The 19759-nt window shown below is 41.0% G+C and overlaps 2 protein-coding genes across 7 annotated transcripts in view; both read left to right on the top strand.

The window, feature by feature from the left end:
* Positions 1–523: 523 nt before the first annotated feature.
* Positions 524–3039, top strand: rpl32 (ribosomal protein L32). Its single transcript, XM_079359982.1, has 4 exons — positions 524–614; positions 1217–1317; positions 1433–1614; positions 2878–3039. Exons 2-4 carry the CDS (start codon positions 1222–1224, stop codon positions 3005–3007), a joined length of 408 nt encoding a protein of 135 aa, XP_079216108.1. The 5' UTR covers positions 524–614; positions 1217–1221; the 3' UTR covers positions 3008–3039.
* A 796-nt stretch (positions 3040–3835) lies between these two features.
* grip2a (glutamate receptor interacting protein 2a) overlaps positions 3836–19759 on the top strand; it is a 34782-nt gene continuing 18858 nt past the window's right edge. Inside the window, exons 1-9 of one of the 6 annotated variants that reach the window (XM_079359963.1) lie at positions 3836–4244; positions 10956–11036; positions 11729–11867; positions 14158–14303; positions 16343–16426; positions 16524–16599; positions 17292–17437; positions 19212–19359; positions 19428–19597. In XM_079359963.1, the coding sequence (XP_079216089.1) occupies positions 4007–4244; positions 10956–11036; positions 11729–11867; positions 14158–14303; positions 16343–16426; positions 16524–16599; positions 17292–17437; positions 19212–19359; positions 19428–19597 (1228 nt within the window). In that variant the 5' untranslated portion in view covers positions 3836–4006. Of the gene's footprint in view, positions 4245–6318; positions 6894–10889; positions 11037–11728; positions 11868–14157; positions 14304–16342; positions 16427–16523; positions 16600–17291; positions 17438–19211; positions 19360–19427; positions 19598–19759 lie in introns of those variants that run through there. The other 5 variants (XM_079359962.1, XM_079359961.1, XM_079359964.1 and 2 more) reach the window with 5 other exon arrangements.

The raw sequence follows: 19759 nt of genomic DNA, 5'->3' as shown, positions 1-19759 counted from the left end.
TTTGGCCCGCAAGAAAAAAAGTTTGGACACCACTGCTCTATATTGTCAGTACATTAGAGAGCTTTCATTTTGCAAATAAGACAAAGTTAACCTACCTACCTTTGTTACACACTCAGATACAGCAGGTGGCAGTAAGTTCATTTGGTTCACAAATACTCAAACAGGATCATGCTATCTATCTTGTTTGTGCACAGTTGCACTCACATCTCCCTCAAACCTACATGACACGCACGAGACTACCTCTTTATGCAGACTCAGGTACTAGACACGAGTATGGTACGTTTGTGCTCACACAGGTCAAATGAACCGGACTGAGGTCAAGCGTACTCTGATCCGTGCCAGGATCCCATGGTGTGAAACCACCCAAGATGTAAACCTAGTTTAAAACATGAAAATAAAACACTAATCAAAAGCAACACGCATATATCTTACAATAATGAGTAGCTGAATATATATATTGTTTAAGAATTATTAGATTAACTTCAGGATCTTGAAACTCCTCGATGTACTGTGCGCTGATAAAATACACTACCCATAAGCCTTTGCTCCTCTCACGGAAGTCCTTTTCTTTCCTTCCGCCGTCGCTGAAGTCCCTTTTGGATTTACATCGGCGGGTGAGTTAACGCAATCTGTATTAATCTGCACAAATGGTCACCTATTTTAACTCAAATCAGATAGATTGTCAGTCAGAAACGATCGCCCTCTAAATGTTTGATGAAATTGACGACGATGTTTTTCTAAAAACGTACTTAATGTTTCGTTCAGCACCGTAGTGCTATGTATGTAGCCTGTGACGGACTGCTGCTCTTTTCCTTGTCAGAATGGGTGTTTTTTTTCCATAATGGTTGTCCATTAAGCGTTTCATGCATTATCCCGTTTTAAAAGGTCTTTATGAGTAATTATTATTTCAGTTCGTACATAGAGGGGAGTGTATGAACCGGAGTAGCATGGTTAGCTTACCAGCTAAACACTGAATGTGCCGCAAGCTGGTAGTGTACAACACGTTTACCTCGAGGTTCAAAACACAAATTAAAGATGATTCTCGCAGGACCTATCATTCAAACTGTTTAATTATTTTGCATTGTTTATTGCAGGAATCTTAACATATTAGGTGTTGTCATTCAGTGAAAGTTTAAAGTGGAGCTCTTTATAACTGCACTTTGTAACTCTGAAGCAGATAAACGTGTTTTAATGCCTAGTTGTGTGTTCTCTACAGTCATCATGGCAGCCCTCAGGCCCCTCACAAAGCCCAAGATTGTCAAAAAGAGAACTAAGAAGTTCATCCGCCATCAGTCTGACAGATATGTGAAGATTGCGGTAAGATTCAGTGCAACTTTCTTGGCATGCTTCTCTTTGACCTTTTGTGTTTCGACGTGGGAAATCGGACTTGGAAGCAATTAATTCTTGTAACTAATTTGTATTTCTCCAACAGAAAAATTGGCGTAAACCCAGAGGTATTGACAACAGGGTCCGCAGGCGGTTCAAGGGTCAGATGCTGATGCCCAACATTGGTTATGGTAGCAACAAGAAGACCAAGTACATGCTGCCCTCTGGCTTCAAGAAGTTTCTGGTGCACAATATCAAGGAGCTTGAGGTCCTGATGATGAGTAACAAGTAAGTTATGCTACGCACACGCCATCAAAAAGAGTGCCAGTTGCTTTTGCTCTCATAACTAAATCGTCAAGCCTTCAGTGTTCGGTCATTTTCAGAGGTTTTATACCAGCTGAGACTCTCTTTTTAGTAAACATCCTCTGAATTATAACTGAAAGTGTTTGAAAAGTTTGTTAGATTCATTGTAAAGATGTATTGGCAATACTTCCTAAATGATAGGGACATTGTCTTTGTAAAGACGTTTCCCTTGTTGTCCAGAATGTCTATGAAATAACGGACACAGGTTTAATTTACAGGGAGCCCTTAAACCTCAGCTCCTAAGACTGTACATGTACAGCATGAGAGCAAAGTTGGCAGCTTTGATGATTCTGGTCTGTTGGGTTATCATTGTATTTAACTCACCTGTATTTAAATTTTTGAGCAAAACTTAATCTGCTTGTCTTGGCTGTTCCAACTTCTCTTCTCTTGTCCACACTTGCGCTCACACTCTCTACACATGGCGTCAGCTCTCCTTTCCCCATCCTTATTTTGTAGATTTAACTGTGTTTTAAATTTGCAAAATTGTGCAAAATTTACCAACAGCACATTGGAGACGTACAAGTACATGACCCACCTTTTGTGATCTCCACATTCTGTTATCACATCAGGGGATCTGCCCTTCAAACAAGGCAGCAGACGGAGCTACAGTTTTAAAGTGAGGTGTAGCACTATAATGGTTGCATTTATGGGAGGGAACATACATCACCAAACACTTGTTTGTGTGTGCTTGTTTCCCCTCATGCTTCCTCTCTCCTAGCTTGCAGTCATTTTATTGATGATCCAAAGAAAGATTGTGAAATATACCTGTGCGGTATGTAAATACTTCGTCTAGCTTTTGCGATGAAGATTGTTGCCGTTTGTTATAATGAACCTGACAAATAAAACCATTGAATGAAGACATTGCTGTGAACTTTGGAATGGGCTACTTTCACCAAACAGTGTTCACTTTATTACTGCATGTTTAGATATGTGCAGGGGAAACTGTTCTGTCTACATACCATGACTTGATTCTGCCTCAGAATTTTGAGTCTGACAAAACAGGATTGAAAAAAACATTAACAGGACAAAGCTGCTTCGCTTCACTTGATGAAGTAGTCCGATGCTTATTTCATAACTCTTATTGTCTTTAGTGTAAAAGACGTGTAAATTGACCTTTTTAGTATACAAATGCCATTTCTCAGTGTTATTCTAATCACTTGCGTTGGGTCCTCTCCTCCTCCTCTGCAGGACTCACTGTGCTGAGATCGCCCACAACGTCTCCTCCAAGAACAGGAAGCTGATCGTGGAGAGAGCAGCTCAGCTGGCCATCAAGATTACCAACCCCAACGCCAGACTCAGGAGTGAGGAGAACGAATAAACTGGCTATTCACAATAAATACTTTAAAATGGTATCTGGCTCGTGTGTAATTTCTATTCTGCACCTTATTGCTTTTATGGCAGTGTTGTTGGACAGGTTTGTAAATAAACTATCAGCATGATACAGTTTCATGACTAACAACTTAAGAAGGGAAAAAAATAAATGTTCTTAAAGAGGATGGTTGACATGCAGACTTTCATTGAGAATCCCCAAATTTTATAGGTTATTGCATCACAGAAATATTTGTTTTCCACATTAAGACTTTTTCTTGTCTGCTTGAAGCTGCTATCTTTGGGCTTAATTTCCCCTTTCCAAATATTTTAACACATTGCTGTATGAATAAGGAGTTCCCAACGGTTAACAGCAGTTAATTCTGGCATGATAACTGAGATCAGGGCTATTTTCACCCTGTGCACAATCCAGTAAAGCTCACGAGTTGGTGTCTTCACTGATTGGTTCTTGGTCAGTTAAATGTGCTATTTTACCTGAGTAAATCAGTAAATTTATATTGGAATCATATTCAAATATAAACTACATTTCCCTTCACCGGGGTTGAAGTCTGTTTGCTTATGTCTTGACAAATCCCTGAAATGCTTATTAAATAAAGGATTATAAGATGTTATTACCTTTTAATATCCAGCTCAGATTGTATTTTCTGTTGTTTGGTGTGTAGTGCTGACTCCCTGCAGAGAAAGTTTCCATTGCATTCTGGCAGACAAACTGCCCTACAGCCCTGAGCCCTCTGCCATCTGCTCCTGAAAAACTGACATTGCCAGCGATGCAAAAATAAACATTACATCTACTTCGCCAGTCAGTTTGTATCTGGGAACCAAAAGAAAACCATTGCAGTCTTTGATGTTAATCTTAAAAAAAACAAAAAACTGAACCTTTTAGTGGATTTATCTCGATAAAGACCCGAACATGAGGGTTGGAAGTTCTCCAGAGTGGGAGGGGGAAGAGACAAACAGCAGGACAGGAGGAGGCTGCAATGTCTGAGAGATGCTGGGAGTCTCAGGAAGAGGAACAGATTCATTTTTCCCTCCTGTCACTGGACATAAAATGAACATGTCAGCAAGGGTAGTGTTTGGAAAGGGGCGCCTCGCTCCCAAGCAGCTCGCATTCGCTTTTCCTAAGACGGAATCTCTGAGGAAAGGCAGCCGGTCTGCAGGCGGGAAGAGGAGGATGTTTTCTTTTTCTATCAGGTGTCGACTTGGAGTCATCAGGGGGAGAACCAAAGGTAAAGCTACTAGAAGAGCTAAATCGTTTTGACAATTTTGAAAGTATGAATGTGATCTTATTCATTCTGAGTAGTTTGCTTTAATTGATTATTTGTGGCTGTCATAGAAAAGAGTGACGCAAAAAACCCTTTGTTTTAGTGAACAGATCTTTATTTTAATATGCCTTAAAAGTCAAAACTACATTTAGACCTGAATATGTTTCTTTGTTGTTGTTGTTTTTTTTATCTTAATGGATTATTTTTGGAACTAAATAGGTTTATCTTCACTATTATTGTTTATGTCTTAAAGAAAACATGTACAAGATGCCTGATGCATGTTTCCTTGTTTTGCCTCAGCTAAGTAGTCAATCAAATGTACATGTAATAAATGACATCCCAATCTTCAGGCTATCTTTTCTCCCAAACTGTTCTGTGCTGGCTGAAACTTTGGTATTCATTTTAGCTTCCCAGACTCTGGTTTGAAAGTTGCATCTGAATGTTTCCACCATGAGATGGCAGTGTGGTCAGCTGTCAGAGGAGCAGGTGTAGATGCAGTCCATCCTTCAATAAAATCCTGTCATTTCCACGTGAAGTATACACAAGCTTCTCACAAGAATATTGCTGAAAATTATGAGGGGGGGGAAAAAACCCCTAAAGCTGCATTCAATACTAAGCACAACGTTAAAAATATTTCTTTAATCTTACACCATTTTGCAGTCACTTTCTCTTTTTTTGGAGCATGTTTGTAAGCCAAGGTCAATGCAAAAAGAATGCGCTTCCTCTAATCGGTATATCATCTCTCACTCTGTATTGATAACCTTGACTGAAGAATTGCAGAAGATCCATTTTTACTATGAACCACCATTTCCCGCTTGATTCCCAGTTTTTGTCTTTTTTTTATAAATCAGTTTAACACACTACGCCATCTCCCTTTTGTCTTTATTCTGTCTGAAATTAATTAGTTTCGCTCTGACAGGCAACGCTCAACTCACGTTGTAAATGGGGTATTAAGGACAAATGTCTCCCAGGAAATTATCCTGAATCCTGAGGAGCATTGAGTCCACTGGAACAGCTGACTAATTAGGCTCCGTGCAACAACAGTGGAAACATTGAAATGTTTGTAATCACTGTATCCTATACATGTCAAATACGTCGTCAGAGGGCGTACTGTCGATTTTTAAAAATGTTGCGGCGGAACTTGTTTCTTATCTGCTTCTTAAGTCTTCATGCTGACAACACTGTGCCTGCAGTGACCAAAACAAATGAGGCAGAAGAGGCCCAAAGGAGCCGACAGTGAGGCTGGGGTAGCCGTCTGTTGTTGTGTTAGTTGGTGGTGGTGTTGGTTTCAGTGCGGCTCAGGGAGTGGCAGGCGTCAAAGTTTGAGGGCGAGACAAATGGTCAGACAGGTGTGTGGTGAAGGGTCTGTAGCAGACCCTCTTAGAGCCTCTGTTTTAGTGTCCTTTCACATCCCCGAGGGAGAGACACGAGATGCCAGGCCATATTTATGTCAAGTCAGATTTAAAATGTTTTCGTTTTGCTTCTACCTTCACGTCGTTCGTTTTCTCAATTACAGTTTGTTCAGGAGTGAAATCTGTCATTACAGCCTCAAGGCGTCACGACGGGCCTTCGTCATATCAACATGTTCTCATACAGGCAGCTGTTCTGCACAGGAATCTTGCATATGCATTTTCCACTTTGTGCTTATGTGTATGTCTATGTGTGTGGGTGAGAGAGGGAGATAGCACAGTGTGGATAAAGCGGGTGCAGTCTCATATGTGTGAAAAACGTGACACTCTGCAGGGCTCAGGATGACAATAGAATGTGCAGGTGGTGTTAATTGTGCCTGGAGTTGAGTGTGTGCAGCTTTGTCGTGTTTAAGAGTGTGGGTGGGTTTGAGGATGTGCATTAGAAGGGTGTTTGACTTGGTGGGAAATGGATAGAAGTGTGTGCATGTATGTGTGTGTGTGTGTGTGTGTGTGTGTGTGTGTGTGTGTGTGTGTGTGCTGGGGGAGGGAGGGACTCTCGTGTGTGCCTGCCTCACTGAACCCCTCTGGCAAACAGAGAGAGAAAGAGAGAGAGAGAGACAGAGCGAGGGAGAGCAAACACACTCACTCCAGCTCTGTGTGAGCGAGAAGGGTTATGAGTGAGCTCATGTGAGCGTATGAACGGGGGGATGATAAACCCCTCTGGAAAAGGACGAATGATTAGTAAGAATAGCTCAAAATGGAACCGCGACAAGATGGCAAGAAAAGGACATGAACCTTTGCTCTCGTTGCTTTGGATTTTAAAGAAAGACAGAGCTTGGTAAATGTTTTGAATTGTAAGGATTGAGAGGGATGATTTTACAACATCCTCTTTTGTCAACAAGTTTACAAAAGAGAGGAACATCTGAGGACCAGAATTTTCCCATTGGAGCACAGATCCCTGCTGGCTTTTTGACTCAGGGGAAAGGGTTAAAGAAATGTTAGGGAACGGAGTGAATGAAGGAGGATGCTGTTGTGTCTGAGCGGCTGAGACTCTCGGGTCACGTACTCTCACCTCGAGTGTGGTGGGAACCTCAGCTCTCTGCCAACTGCTACAAATCAGCAAGGTTACTTCCAGAAGGGTGCTGCGCTGGGTAAACTACAGCCATGCTGTGTGGTCTGAGGAGAGACGCCAAGAACAGCACTGGTAAGAGCACCACACTTTGGACTATTTGTGCGTCAGGTGAGGGTTCACTGATCATCGGGATCAATAAGTACCCTATGAAGAGCGGATAATGTGTGATTCATTAATGGTTCAAATAAAGGACCCGTCATCAATATACAGTAGCATAAAAGGGGGATTCAGGTGCATATATGGTTTGTGTTTGAGATTGAAATGTCTGTTGAGCTCTTCATACCATCCTGCCATGTGTAACTGGGGCGAATATAGCAGGGAAAACTGGGTCTGGCTGGACATAGTTTATTAATAAAGTTTCACCTCTGAAAATAGCTTTATGATTTCATTGTCATTTTCAGTGCCACCCTCATATTTAACCTACATTCTGATTGGTTATGGGAGAGGTTGCATTCAGTGCCCTGGATTAATTCAGGAGATAATTAGCTCACTCGATATTTATGCAGGACAAAAAAAAATCTTATTTTAGTCAGTGCGGCGCTCCAAGGTCCTTTAGACGCAGCGTTTCTGCCAAACCTCATCCTTAAACCCCGAACTAACCTCCTCTGAGTGGGGAGTGTTTTTTTTTTTCTTCTCTTCTGTCCAATAGTTGTTTCATTGTTGGGGCTGCATATTAATCAGCTCCATCCTGAACTTCATTCTTGCTGTTGGGATGAATGATGGTTATTTTAAGCTCGGGGAGGATGACTTGAAGGTACAGTAGTGCTCAGTCACGTGTAGAGTGTGGGGTCTGCGCTACCCAGAGCTAACGTTGCCTTTTGACTGCAATGACAGCTGCTGGACTGTCAGGGGCCCTCAGGAGTCCGCGTGGTAACAAGGGCTTTTGTCCAGATTAATGTGTTTGTGATGTGTCACTCACGTTGTGTTTGTGCCTCATAGCTAGTGGATAGGACACTTGTGCAAGGATGTGTGTTAATCAGTGGGAAATGCCACATTTTAAATATGTAGTACCTATACATTGGCATTTAACTGCCAAGTCATTTTTTAAGACATTCCTGTAGTTAAGGTCTGAGTCATGAAGCTGCATGTGAGCAGAAGAGCGCAGCATTTTTGTGTTGACGGCCCACGCAGAGGTTTCAGGTCAAAGATGTGTGACAAAGGATCCGTGCCTCTCAGCTGTCTAAAGGCTTCATCTTCAGTCAGGCAGATTTGGAAAAATGATGTGGACAGGGAGAAGGCAGTGGGTTTGATGCCCTCAGAGTACCAGTACAGTCTTTGCAAATGAGCACAGTTTAAAGACAGATTGAACTGGGGGGGGGGGGGGGGGTTCTTGATAGAAGAACTGGGACGATAACTCTTCGATGATGACAGGACTACTTTCTGAACAAAAGGAGCTCATGTAGTCCCTGCTTTAGTTTAACAGCGGGTTACCTACGAACAGCAGTGTCAGTCAAAGTGCAACATGGATGAAATTTATAGTAGACAGTGAACAAGTCGTTTTATTCTCTGTAATTTTTTATTTCTATGTAACCATACGTGACAAATTAGCTTCGAGCTACAAGTTGAGCCCATGAAAGACTTTATTTGTTCATACTTTTGGCATATTGGCCTTTTTTAAATAAGCCTTATTAGATATTGTTTTCTCTATTCACTTTGAATCAATAGATGTACTTAACACTCAAAATGGATTGCTTTGACCCGGAATCAAACTCTCATAAATGACTTACTTTGGGCATCTTCCCGAGTTAACATTTTGAGTTGATTTGTTGACGTTTACATTCCTTTATACAGAAATAAATGAAATGGTTAATGTTCTCTGCATCTGCTGCTATGTGTATTGTGTTTATGTGCTCGGATTGGTTACATATTTAATGGCGATCGTTGTTTAAGATACTTCCCTAACCATTTCATTTGTCAGTTGATTGTGCACCATGGGACTGGTCATTTCAGCCCAGTGTTTCTGTATCAGCCACAGTATGTCTTTTTCATCAAACAATGACTACACAGTTCCTGAATATAAAACGTTTAAAATATATGGACGGTTTTCATCAATGCTTGAAAACTGTAGCTTAAGGTGTGGCAGTAACATTTTCCCTTCAGGACCCTAACCCTTAGGGTTAGAGTTCATGACTTCCCTATATTGTTCAGTAGGGCTGGGTATTGTCAAGAACCTCTTGAGGTTATGACGTGATTCGATATGGATCAATATGCTTCGACATTTGTTTAAATAATACTCATAAATAAGAGAAATAAAAGAAAGCTCATAACCGTACCTTCTGATATTTGATGAATACTGATGTGTGCATCATTTTTAGTGGTGTCACGGATCACAAATGCCATGGTTTAGATGGGAACACGGATAAATCGGTTATCGAAAAGACATAAAAAAAAAAAAAAATTATGTAACTTTTCCATCCGTCAGCAAGACATGATTCAAACTGTCCACGTTAACATAATCACTGCAAACCAAAATGCATCTCCATGAATCTAATTACTGTAACACAACTTCTATATTTGTTCACTAATTCCCTTTTATTTAAAATCTGGGAACAGACTGTCATACAAAAACAGCATCCTTTTAAAAACAGTGGGGACTCATGGATGAGTCGAAGTCATTGATTTCAGGCTTCTCTGAATCAATATTATATGGGGAATCATATATTGCATGCATTAATGGATCTTTTTTTTTTCGCTCAGCCCTATTTTTCAAACACTGTGTTGGATAGCTGAAAAGGTAATTCTGAGTAGACAGGATTAGAGAAGTGCCAAGTCAAGTTTCCTCCATCACTGTTGCTGCTGACGTGCTTCTGTGGCTTCATTCAAGTTCAGATGGCTGGCATGCATTGGCCCTGCTAATCTGAGGCCAGCCCTGTGCTGTCAGAAAAGGGCCCCACTGTGTGGAGAAAAAAAAAAAAAGAGAGAAAGAAATCAGTTTCCTTGCAAAGCACATTGAGCATTTCCCGGCTTTTTGCAGCAGCTGCTGTAAATGACATGAAAATGATCTTTCACTCCATCCCCGAACAGTCCATTAACCGCATGCTGATCCTTTTGCAGAATTCCCATGCTTTAGTGATCACAAACACTGAGCCTGATGCCGATGTATTCTTGGGGTAAATTAATGGTTTTCAAAAGTCTCTACAACAGACAGAGCGGATCTATTCCAAAGCCTTGATTTAAACTCCTACTCTCATTATCATAGAAACAAAGTGAGGCAACTCTCCACATTCAGGCTCCCGAAAATAAAAACGTTGTACAAATCATGTACTACATAAAGAAGTCTGTGTGAAAACAAATTGTTGTTTAATATGTGACTGTGTGCATGGTTCAGTTTCCCTTCAGTCTGTAGTTTAAAGCACTGACCAAAATTCAAACTGTAGCAGTTTGACAAACTGTTTTGCCCTTACATCATAAAGGACAATAGCGTGAGTCACCAGATAGAGGTGAGGGAGAGTAGAAGGCTTTAGTAACCATTTGGTATAAAAATGTGCGAAAATGTAATTTCAGCAAATATTAAACATTAGAATGTACTTTCCAACTATATTGTTTAAAAGGTTACATATTTCGATACTTTAAAAAAAAAAAATGCAACAGTCTCTTTTATTTTAATGATCGAGTGTATGAAAAAGTGCTTTAAAAAAAATGACATTCATTTCACAAGACAGTTGAATAGGAGCACCTGTGGTGTCGTGGTTAGTCCTTACGCCCCATGTATGTAGGCTATGTTCCTCAAAGTGGGCGGGCCAGGTTCAAATCCAACCTGTGGCTCCTCTCCTACATGTCATTCCCATCGAGCATTCCTTGCTCTCTCTCTCTCTCTTCCTGACTTCCGACTCCACTGTCCTATCTCTCCAATAAAGGCACAAAAAGACAAAAAAATACCTTAGCTAAACAGATTCAGATGCTGTAACACAGCAGGGTGACATCGTAACAGTTTTTGAACTTCCAATCCTGAGTGTGATGGAAATGGCTGCCGTGTGAACATGATGAAATTCACCATCTTGAATGCAATTGTGTGCAGCTGTCATGATGTGCAATGGACGCTTGTGCTCATCTTGCCTTCTGCTGCAGAGTTTCCCTTCATGTCATCACAGTGCTTCCTAACAGCACCTCCATGCCTTCCTGCTGTCTCCTCAGATGAAGGACCTTACTCAAAGGGGAGCAAGGAGTCTGGGACAACTGACCAATCGCATTCGTCCCAGAGGCGCAGCTTTTCAGGTACAATTCAGTCAAAATTTGTTGGATCTCTTTCATATCTGATTCATGCTACTGCACCAAAAGGGAAGGAGAGCAATAGTCATGCTGTGTTTGAAACTGTCTTCGCTGTTTTATGCTTGATGTTGCACTGTTTGAATGCTTAGATAAGGTGGAAAAACTGCTTATGTGGCATACCTGTCGTTTGCATTAAACCACACTTCTACTTCAAGATGAACGATTTAATAGCGCAGCACAATGTGGAGCACAAGACAGAATGAGTTCTCTAACGACACTTTATAACCACATATCCATCAAGGTCAAACTCATTTTCATCCACTTAAGAACTGAATTGGATTTCCATTTACAAACTGATGAGTAAGCTGTAAATCTCGGTGAGTGTCTAATTTTTTTAAACAATGCATTACATTTCTTCCCAGTGTGAGCATTAGTGTGGTGTTAATAAAACTGACTCCGTCTTCCTCCTGCTGTCACAATGATTCTCTCAGATTGAGAGATTCGAGAGAACAAGGAAAATACTCCACAGCAATAAAGTAAAGTATGTGGTCGTGTGTCACAGAGCATTTCTGTGAGGCCATTCCAGAGAAAGAAAGAAAGAAAGAAAGAAAGAGACTGTTGTTGCCTCACAGATAAGAGGATTCTGTCAAGCAGACCCTGATGCTGAATGTGGATCTGTGCCTATGTGTATCTGTCAGCAGATGAATACAGAGGAGTGACCACAGTGGACCTGATGAAAAGGGAAGGCAGCAGCCTTGGCCTCACCATCTCCGGAGGGTCTGATAAGGACGGCAAGCCCAGAGTGTCAAACCTACGGCCAGGTGGGCTAGCTGCCAGGTGAGATCTTTGCTTTATGATGTGATTAAAACCTGGCATCCAAAACAAGCTGTCCAGAGTTATCCTGCAAAGCTACGTCCAGATCGCCCTGACTGCTGGACTGTAGGTGTTGTGTTGGATCAGATGCCTAAAACTCAAGTCCCTTCAAAACCACATTACAAGTCTATGAATTACAATTAGAAAGGATTTTTTAACATCTTTATTATCTTTTATGTTTAGTTTACTTTATCATATTTTTTCATGACTTTGTTGAAATGGTCATACACAATCCTCATTCCAGGCAATTAGTCGAGAATGCATTGCAACTTTTTTCTCAATGTAGAACATCTGTAAATAAATCACACAAAAAGGCACAGAAAACAACACAAGAACAAATAAGAGGTGAAATGGAAAGAATACTAAAAGAACAGGAGTGGCTAGGAGAAGTCGTCGGGGTGGAGTTGCTTATTTACAGAACTTCAGACTTCATTTACTTATGCTCACTTTCCACGCAAACTCCCTCCAGTGTTAAGATTGTGATCTGGAAGATTTCTACGTAAACTGTGGTTGCTGTGTCTTTTGCTGTGATAATGATTTCTAATTCTTCCCCTTCTTTCTTTTATCGTATTATCTACAAAAGTACGTTATTGAATTCTTTTATTCACATTTAAATGATTTCCTTCAGCTTTATTTTGTTTTAATCAAATGCAGTACTAACTCACGTGTTAATGTATCCTCTCATATATCTTTTAAAAGATAACTTCTCAATTGTAAATATATATATATAAAAAAAACATAAGTCCGTGAGGTCCCTGTTCAGTCTAGAGGTCAGTCCTGTTTGGACTAAAACTTTGGAACTCACACGTTGTCTACTTGCTTTTGCTAACACTGCAATAGGCTATAAATAGCGAATAAAAGAGTGGCGAGAGGATGTCTGGTTCCTTTTCGTGTACCACATTTTATTGACGCCGTATGATTTTTTTACTCTGGCGTTTGGGGTAGCCTACTGTGAATCGCTTGAAGACAGAAGCTACATTTCTCATCTATAGTCCAAAGCTCCATTATGAGAATCTCAAACGTGAAAGGCCAACTCACTAAAGTGTTACAAACAGGAGCTCTTCTTCTTGCTTTCGAACAAAATCAATTCAATTTATAGTTTGTATTATATTGTCTGGCAGAAGACATCTTGCATTGCTTCCGGCAATAGTAATTATTTAAAGCAAAATGTTTTTGAGCTCGTTTTTTTTTTTTTTAGCTGAAAGATAGCCTAATTAACATTCGATTAAACCAATTTCCTTCAACGTCAACAGCATTACACTCATTTTCCCCTACATCAAACACATGAAAGTAAAATGTAGTGGATGATTCACGTTTTATGATGAATAAGCAAGCACACGCGCACACACACACACACACACACACACACACACACACACACACACACATACACACACACACACACACACACACAGAGTTTTGTAAGAATGATGTAGCCCCCGCCGAAAATGCCTTGACCAAACTTCGCTTGTCAAGTCTTGGGAGGTTTAAAGACAGACACTGTGCTAATTCTTCCAAGCAGCTTGTCCTCCCACAGCTGAGCTCATGCTTGTTGTGGAAGTGCTTGCTAAATTACTGAGTGGAGAGACACTCATGCAGACAGGAGAGAGACCGGCAGTGACATTGTGTGATGAGACTGGACCTGATGACAGGCCGCTCGCTCGGCTCGGCTGGTTAAGACGTCTCTCTCTGTCTGCTGTCAGCGTTGAATGGCAGTAGCCCAAAGGTAAGAGGAATGAGTCGGGCAGAGCTTTTATTTGATTAATTTACTATTCAATAAGCAGAATGTAAGACAACATTCGCCCAGCAACAGCATTTCGTGTTTGGATCATAATGAAATCATCATTACTGTCTGGTGCAAACTAAAGCAACCAAGCACGATTCCTTACATAATGTTCACATCACACAATGCTCATTCTGTTTAGACTATAGCTTTCATTCCTGCACTTACACACAGCAGCATCAGATAATTAAAGCCCAAACAGAACAGACTAAAATATCAAATGAGACATCTCATCTTTATACTGGATCCAAATGTGCTGTGTTGCTGCTATTTCTTTCATGTTAATATACAAGAAGCTGTGAGTTATGAGATGTGAGAGTGGAGGTTGTGAGCTGTCAAAGAGAACAATTAATTGGTTAAGGGCAAAAGAGAGGGTTTGGTTGATGTTGCGGTGGCACTGGCAACAAACCTTTTTAAATCAGTATTCCAAAAGAAAAAAAAAATCGTTTCATCTGTTCGTGCTTTTGGCAGGAGTGACCAGCTGAATGTAGGAGACTATATCAAGTCAGTGAACGGCATCAACCTGTCAAAGCTGCGCCATGATGAGATTATCAGCCTGCTGAAGAACATCGGGGAGCGAGTCGTGCTGGAGGTGGAGTACGAGCTGCCTCCATTCGGTAGGTGAAATTCTGCAAGAGGATTATTCCGCTTGATGGACGAGGGGGGAAAAAAAAGCTCTCGCATCTAAAGAAAGTGCTGTCATCAAAAGAAAGTCAAAGTTGCATAGCACCAAGAATCGGCATGACACTTTAATGTGAGCTGCACACAGTGTGCAGTGGTATCTGCCAGTTAGATCAGAGCGAAGACATTCATAAGTCCAGACAGCAGCCTCATAATCAGCAGCTTCATAACAGTTTATGAGCACATGATTTTCATGTTGTTAATTAGGGCCATAAGCTTGTAGAAGAGTTCCCACAGCCGTGAAACATAACCTCAGATTTGACCTGATCCGCTGGGAGTTGAGGTCGTACATTTCTGTCATGTGACGTGTGGGTTTAACCTTGGAGCAAGTTAAAGGGTAATTCTTATGTTTTAAATTTGGCCTTCCACATGAGCGGCACCCACCTTGGTTAAAATGCCTCAAGGTCGAGGAACCGCTATATCTTAGTGGTTAGTGTACAGAGGCTGCAGCTCTACATGCGGGCAGCCTAGGTTTCAATCTGACCCGTGGCTCCTTTCTTGCGTGTCATGAGGACAGCAAAATGACTTCAAGGTTTCCTTCTTACTCAGATTCCTCCCCATTGTAGCTCAGTGAGTTCAGCTCAACTCATCGAGGACGAGAGATCAAACTGGGTGAAAGCAACTCATACTGACCAATCAAGATTGTACCCATAACAGTAAAACATTAGGCTTTACCTGGGATTTTTCATCGTTTGAGATTTTCATTGTGCCTTAACTTATTTTCCACAAAAGAGCTAGTTTGTGCACAACAGCCACGAGCACAAAAGGCCAGGGGAATGATGCAGTTATAAGATTTAAAAATAAGCCTCTGATGCTTTGACTCACGTGTTTTTATGTTTCGCTGAATTGGTTTTACACTGATGTTGTTGTCGTTAAAATGTGGCTCATTTTGTCATAAACACTACAAGAATACATCCAAGCAGCACATTAATTGTATAGATTACACAGACGTGATCACAGTCAGATGCACTTGTCCTCTGAAGATTTTGAAATCATTTGATCCGTCTTCATTCGCACATTAACACAGTCAGTGAGTTCTGCCATCTGCCCATATTGCAGCTGTGTTGCTTTTAGTCCGGCTTATGTGTTTTACTCACACATTTCTTTCCTGTCACAGTCTCCTCTAAGTTTGTGTAATATGCTGCTCCGCTGCCTGTGCAGATCTTCAGTTTTGTTTGCTTCAGTTGGGTTAGTAAACCCAGAAAAAAAAAACATAGTTATCCTGGATATTTTGATGCTGCTGCGTTGTACAGACCTCAGGGCTTCCAAGAGTCATGTTGAGGTCGCCCGCACCTCCAGAAGGTTCAGCATCCAATTTAAGCATGTCTTCAGCCCTCTCTTTCATCTTAAACTGGGGCTTTTTGTCTCTGTTTTCATTTACTTTGTTGGTTCGTATGTGTTTGCCTGACGCTTTCGTTTACTCATACACCAAAAAGCCATCTCTCATTAAGCACTGAATCAGTTATTGGCAGGTTAAATGATGTCTGGATGTCCGTTCAAACTGAATTTTTTTAAATATATATATCCAAGCTACAAATGATTGTTCTTGGAAAGCTTTACATTATTGTTAGAGCAAATCGACTTAATTGTGGAAACATTAGAATAGTTTTGCATCATCAGTAAAATCTTTCAAATATCAATAATTAATATGCACAGTGTTTTATACATCTAATCCACCAAGATAATACTTATTGGGTTTTACTTAAACAAGAAAGCAGCCTCAGAAACAGAGATAGTCCTGAGGCGGTATATCATGGCCACTCACAGCTCTGAAAGCATTAGCGTGGGTCAAACATGGACAATAATCCCGCCCTGTTGATTCGCCCCCGATTAATTAAACACACTTCTTTGTTCATTCTCACGATTCAGCACTTACTCAAATCCCACTGTGATCAAATATGTTGTAAAGCTTCACACGCTGCTGATACCTTAGGGGGATTATAATGAATCGAAATGTGTTGTCTTCTCTTCTTAGTCCAGACCCCGTCAGGACTCATTACTAAAACCATAGAAGTGTGTTTACACAAGGAGGGAAACAGCTTCGGGTTTGTCATGAGAGGTAGGTGCTTGACCCGATGTCGTTGTGAGATTTGTTTAAGTTGAAACCTTTAGCTTTTGGCGCTGCTTTATTGGCTCTGTCCCTTTATATATTTTAGGAGGCTTCCATGAGGACTGGCGCAGGTCTCGTCCTCTGGTGGTGACATACGTGAGGCCCGGAGGTCCTGCTGACAGGTGAGAACGTGGATTGGTTGTTTGTTTGTGTGCCCACAAGTGCTGCTATTTGTGTTCCTTGTATGTCCTGAACGTGCCTGAGTGAGCCTATTCAAATAATTGTTTATGCGCATGCATGTGTGTGTTTACGGAAGTTGTATGGCCAAATGGACATGTGTTTTGCATGCCTTATGTTTTTCTAGCAATGCAAAAAAAGTATCTCTATTGATTAACAATCTGTGGAATTATGCTTTTGAATGATTGAAATTTAAAGTTTAAGAAATAAAATCCATATGCATGTTTGTTTTTTTGTTTTAATCAGCATACATGCTGCATGAAATCGTGGCTATGACACATTCTGTTGAGTGTATTTTATCTTCAAAGCAGAAAGGGCACCACTCATCCTGAGGCTAACGCAGCATTGCACTTTTCTCACACACACACACACACACGCACACACACACACACACACACACACACAGAAAAAACAAATCGAGAGAACCAAATCACTGGAGCAACCGTAATTCGCCATCAAAGACTTTTACGGCCGTTTATCTCGCTTATCCTTCATCTCACCTGGGAGCGTACGCTCATGTGGAACTGTTTAATGATTTACTGTGACTGCCCGCCTAAACGCTTGAGCATTTAGTATGAGCATCACTTGTACAGGTTACTTTATTCTTTCCCCCTGTCTGCTTTCTGTGTTACTCTAGAGAGGGCACTCTGAAAGGCGGAGATCGGCTTCTGAGCATAGACGGGATGCCTTTAAACAGAGAGAAGCATGCAGACGCCCTGACCATGCTGATGCAGAGTGGCCAGGAAGCGCTGTTCCTGATTGAATATGACGTCTCTGTCATGGGTGAGCACACACACACACAGGGAAGATGTGCAGGCATGGTTGGGCAGCTTTGCTCTGAGGGTAAATAATGTGGCTGTTATGGCTCTGTCAATGTGTGTGAGTGTGTGTGCTGGAGACGCCACTAGGGGAGTCACACTGGCCCATGAGCACAATTTAGCTGGGAAAGGGTAGATGGGTAAGATTCAGTGTATTATTGTAACAGGAGAGTCTCTCTCACTCTGTACCCATGTAGGTTTAATCTAAATAGTTTTTAAAAGGCCTTAAACCCTAGTTAATTCAATGCTTGTCAGACAGGCAGTTTCACCCCTTATTTTAACATTTCTTTAATGACACATGTTTGAAAGAAGAGCTTGGTTGAGTATAACACCTCCCCAATTTAGGTGACTAAAAAAGAAAAAACATCGAGCAGGAATTGTCAAAATCGAAGCAACAGAGGCCAAACTATCTTGACATTTTGGGCAGTAAAGCAAGAAAACACTGGATCCTACATTTCCCACAATGCATTCAGCCTGGTTAGCCATAGCTAGTGAAGCTTTTTGATATGAAAATGTAGCCCTCTTACTCAGGCCTAAACAAATATGATGTCATCACTATGACATTTATCTGAGTCTCTGGAGGTACAGATAAAACATGACACAGCGTTGGCAGTCACCACTGAAATGCCTTTTACTTGGTTGGATCCTTTATGAATATTTGCATCTATTACACTTCACTCAAACTTCTGATACATTTTTGGGCATTTTTTGAAAAATTGGATGCAGTTTGTTTTCATTGCAAGTCTCTAAATATATGGAAATGAAAAACAGGCTGCAGATTTAAACTCGATTTGGTCACGGTGACTAATTCTCTAAAAGAAATCTGCTCTTCTCTGCTCTGTATAAAATAGGGCATGTCACCTAGGACTTTTGACACGAGTGACTTCTCTGTATGTGGAAGTTCGGGCCTCCTGCCTACAGAGTGAGCCACTCAGAGGGTTCATCATTTTCAGAAAAATGTGCGTGTGTGTTTCATTTTTATAATCTGCTTTAGCATATTCTTTATGGCATGGGTTCCATTCTCAGAGATCCAAGAGTTATCATCCCATCACTTTACGCCGAGTAGAAATGCTTCAACTGTCACTTCATAACTGCATTCAAAAAAGTCCTTTTGTCATTGCTTGAGCCGGGATAGTTAAATGCCTAGTGTCAAAATATCCTAGCGTTAAAAGACACAAAGTGTTCCTGTATTTCTCATTTGTCATTGAGGCAAATAAATATCCTCTACTGTCAGCTGAATAAACTCATGTTTCCAAACACCAGCGTGTGCTAAATGTTCCATTTTCACAGAGAATCTTTTATATACCTGTATTATAAAAACATCAAATAATGGAAAGAAGACCAGCGTTTTAAAGACTCCTGACTTAATTGTCACCATATTTTTGACATTGTATTTTCCTAAACAACTAAATATTTGTGTTTAATGTAGGAGTTGCCCCTCTGTGTTATACTAAACTACATTAACAAAAATGCAATAAAATGCATTTAAACTACAAACTGAGTCTAAAGACTAGATTTAGTTATGTTTAAAAGGATAGGATGGAGTGCAATATGTACATATGAGAATTCCAAACTAGCACACAGAATGCTGCACACGATGCTGCTGTATAATATAAACTTTAGAAAAGTGTTGTCTTTTTTCATTCCAAAGGTGGATAAGGTTGTTGTTTGTTCATGCTTGAGATGCATCCAGTGATCTTGGCAGCCTTCATCACATTTGTGTGTCATATCTGTTTCAGATGAGGTGCAGCAAGCCTCGGGCCCTCTGCTGGTGGAGATAGTGAAAGGTCCCTCTGCCAGCTTGGGGATCAGTCTTAGCACGACAATATACAGGAGTAAACAAGTTATTATCATCGACAAGATCAAGCCAGCCAGTGTGGTGGAAAGGTAAAAACCCACATCTTATGAATGTTCACACCTCCTTAACGTTTCCTGACACTTTGTCGCTCTCTCAGGTGTGGAGCGCTTCATGTAGGAGACATTATTCTGTGTATAGACGGGACCAGCACAGAGCACTGCTCTCTGATGGAGGCCACGCAGCTACTTGCCAACTCCTCTGACGTTGTCAAACTGGAGATTCTGCCAGCGAGTCAGAGCAGACTTCCTGTTAGGCCACAAGACACAGGTATGTCCTCCAGGGGATGCAAACAACACAGCAGATCCCTTGAAAGACACAGAGAAGACACCAAAGAGATGCGAGAATCGATCAGATTCTTGTAGATGAAGCAAGTGGTCTATTTTCTAATAAATCACCTGTTTCTAAAATGTCGTAAAATATCAGTCAATT

The sequence above is a fragment of the Symphodus melops genome (assembly GCF_947650265.1).
Source record: "Symphodus melops genome assembly, chromosome: 13".
In the NCBI taxonomy this organism is placed as follows: Eukaryota; Metazoa; Chordata; class Actinopteri; order Labriformes; family Labridae; genus Symphodus; species Symphodus melops.
Note: the sequence above shows the minus strand (reverse complement) of the source record. Positions and strands in the feature narration are given on the sequence as shown.

What these genes read in the sequence shown, in the direction of transcription:
- rpl32 (XM_079359982.1), top strand. Translation starts at nt 1,222, where the DNA reads ATGGCAGCCCTCAGGCCCCTCACAAAGCCCAAGATTGTCAAAAAGAGA. An exon ending in ACAGATATGTGAAGATTGCG is followed by an intron (nt 1,318 to 1,432) that starts GTAAGATTCAGT and finishes TTTCTCCAACAG; the next exon opens with AAAAATTGGCGTAAACCCAG. An exon ending in GTCCTGATGATGAGTAACAA is followed by an intron (nt 1,615 to 2,877) that starts GTAAGTTATGCT and finishes CCTCCTCTGCAG; the next exon opens with GACTCACTGTGCTGAGATCG.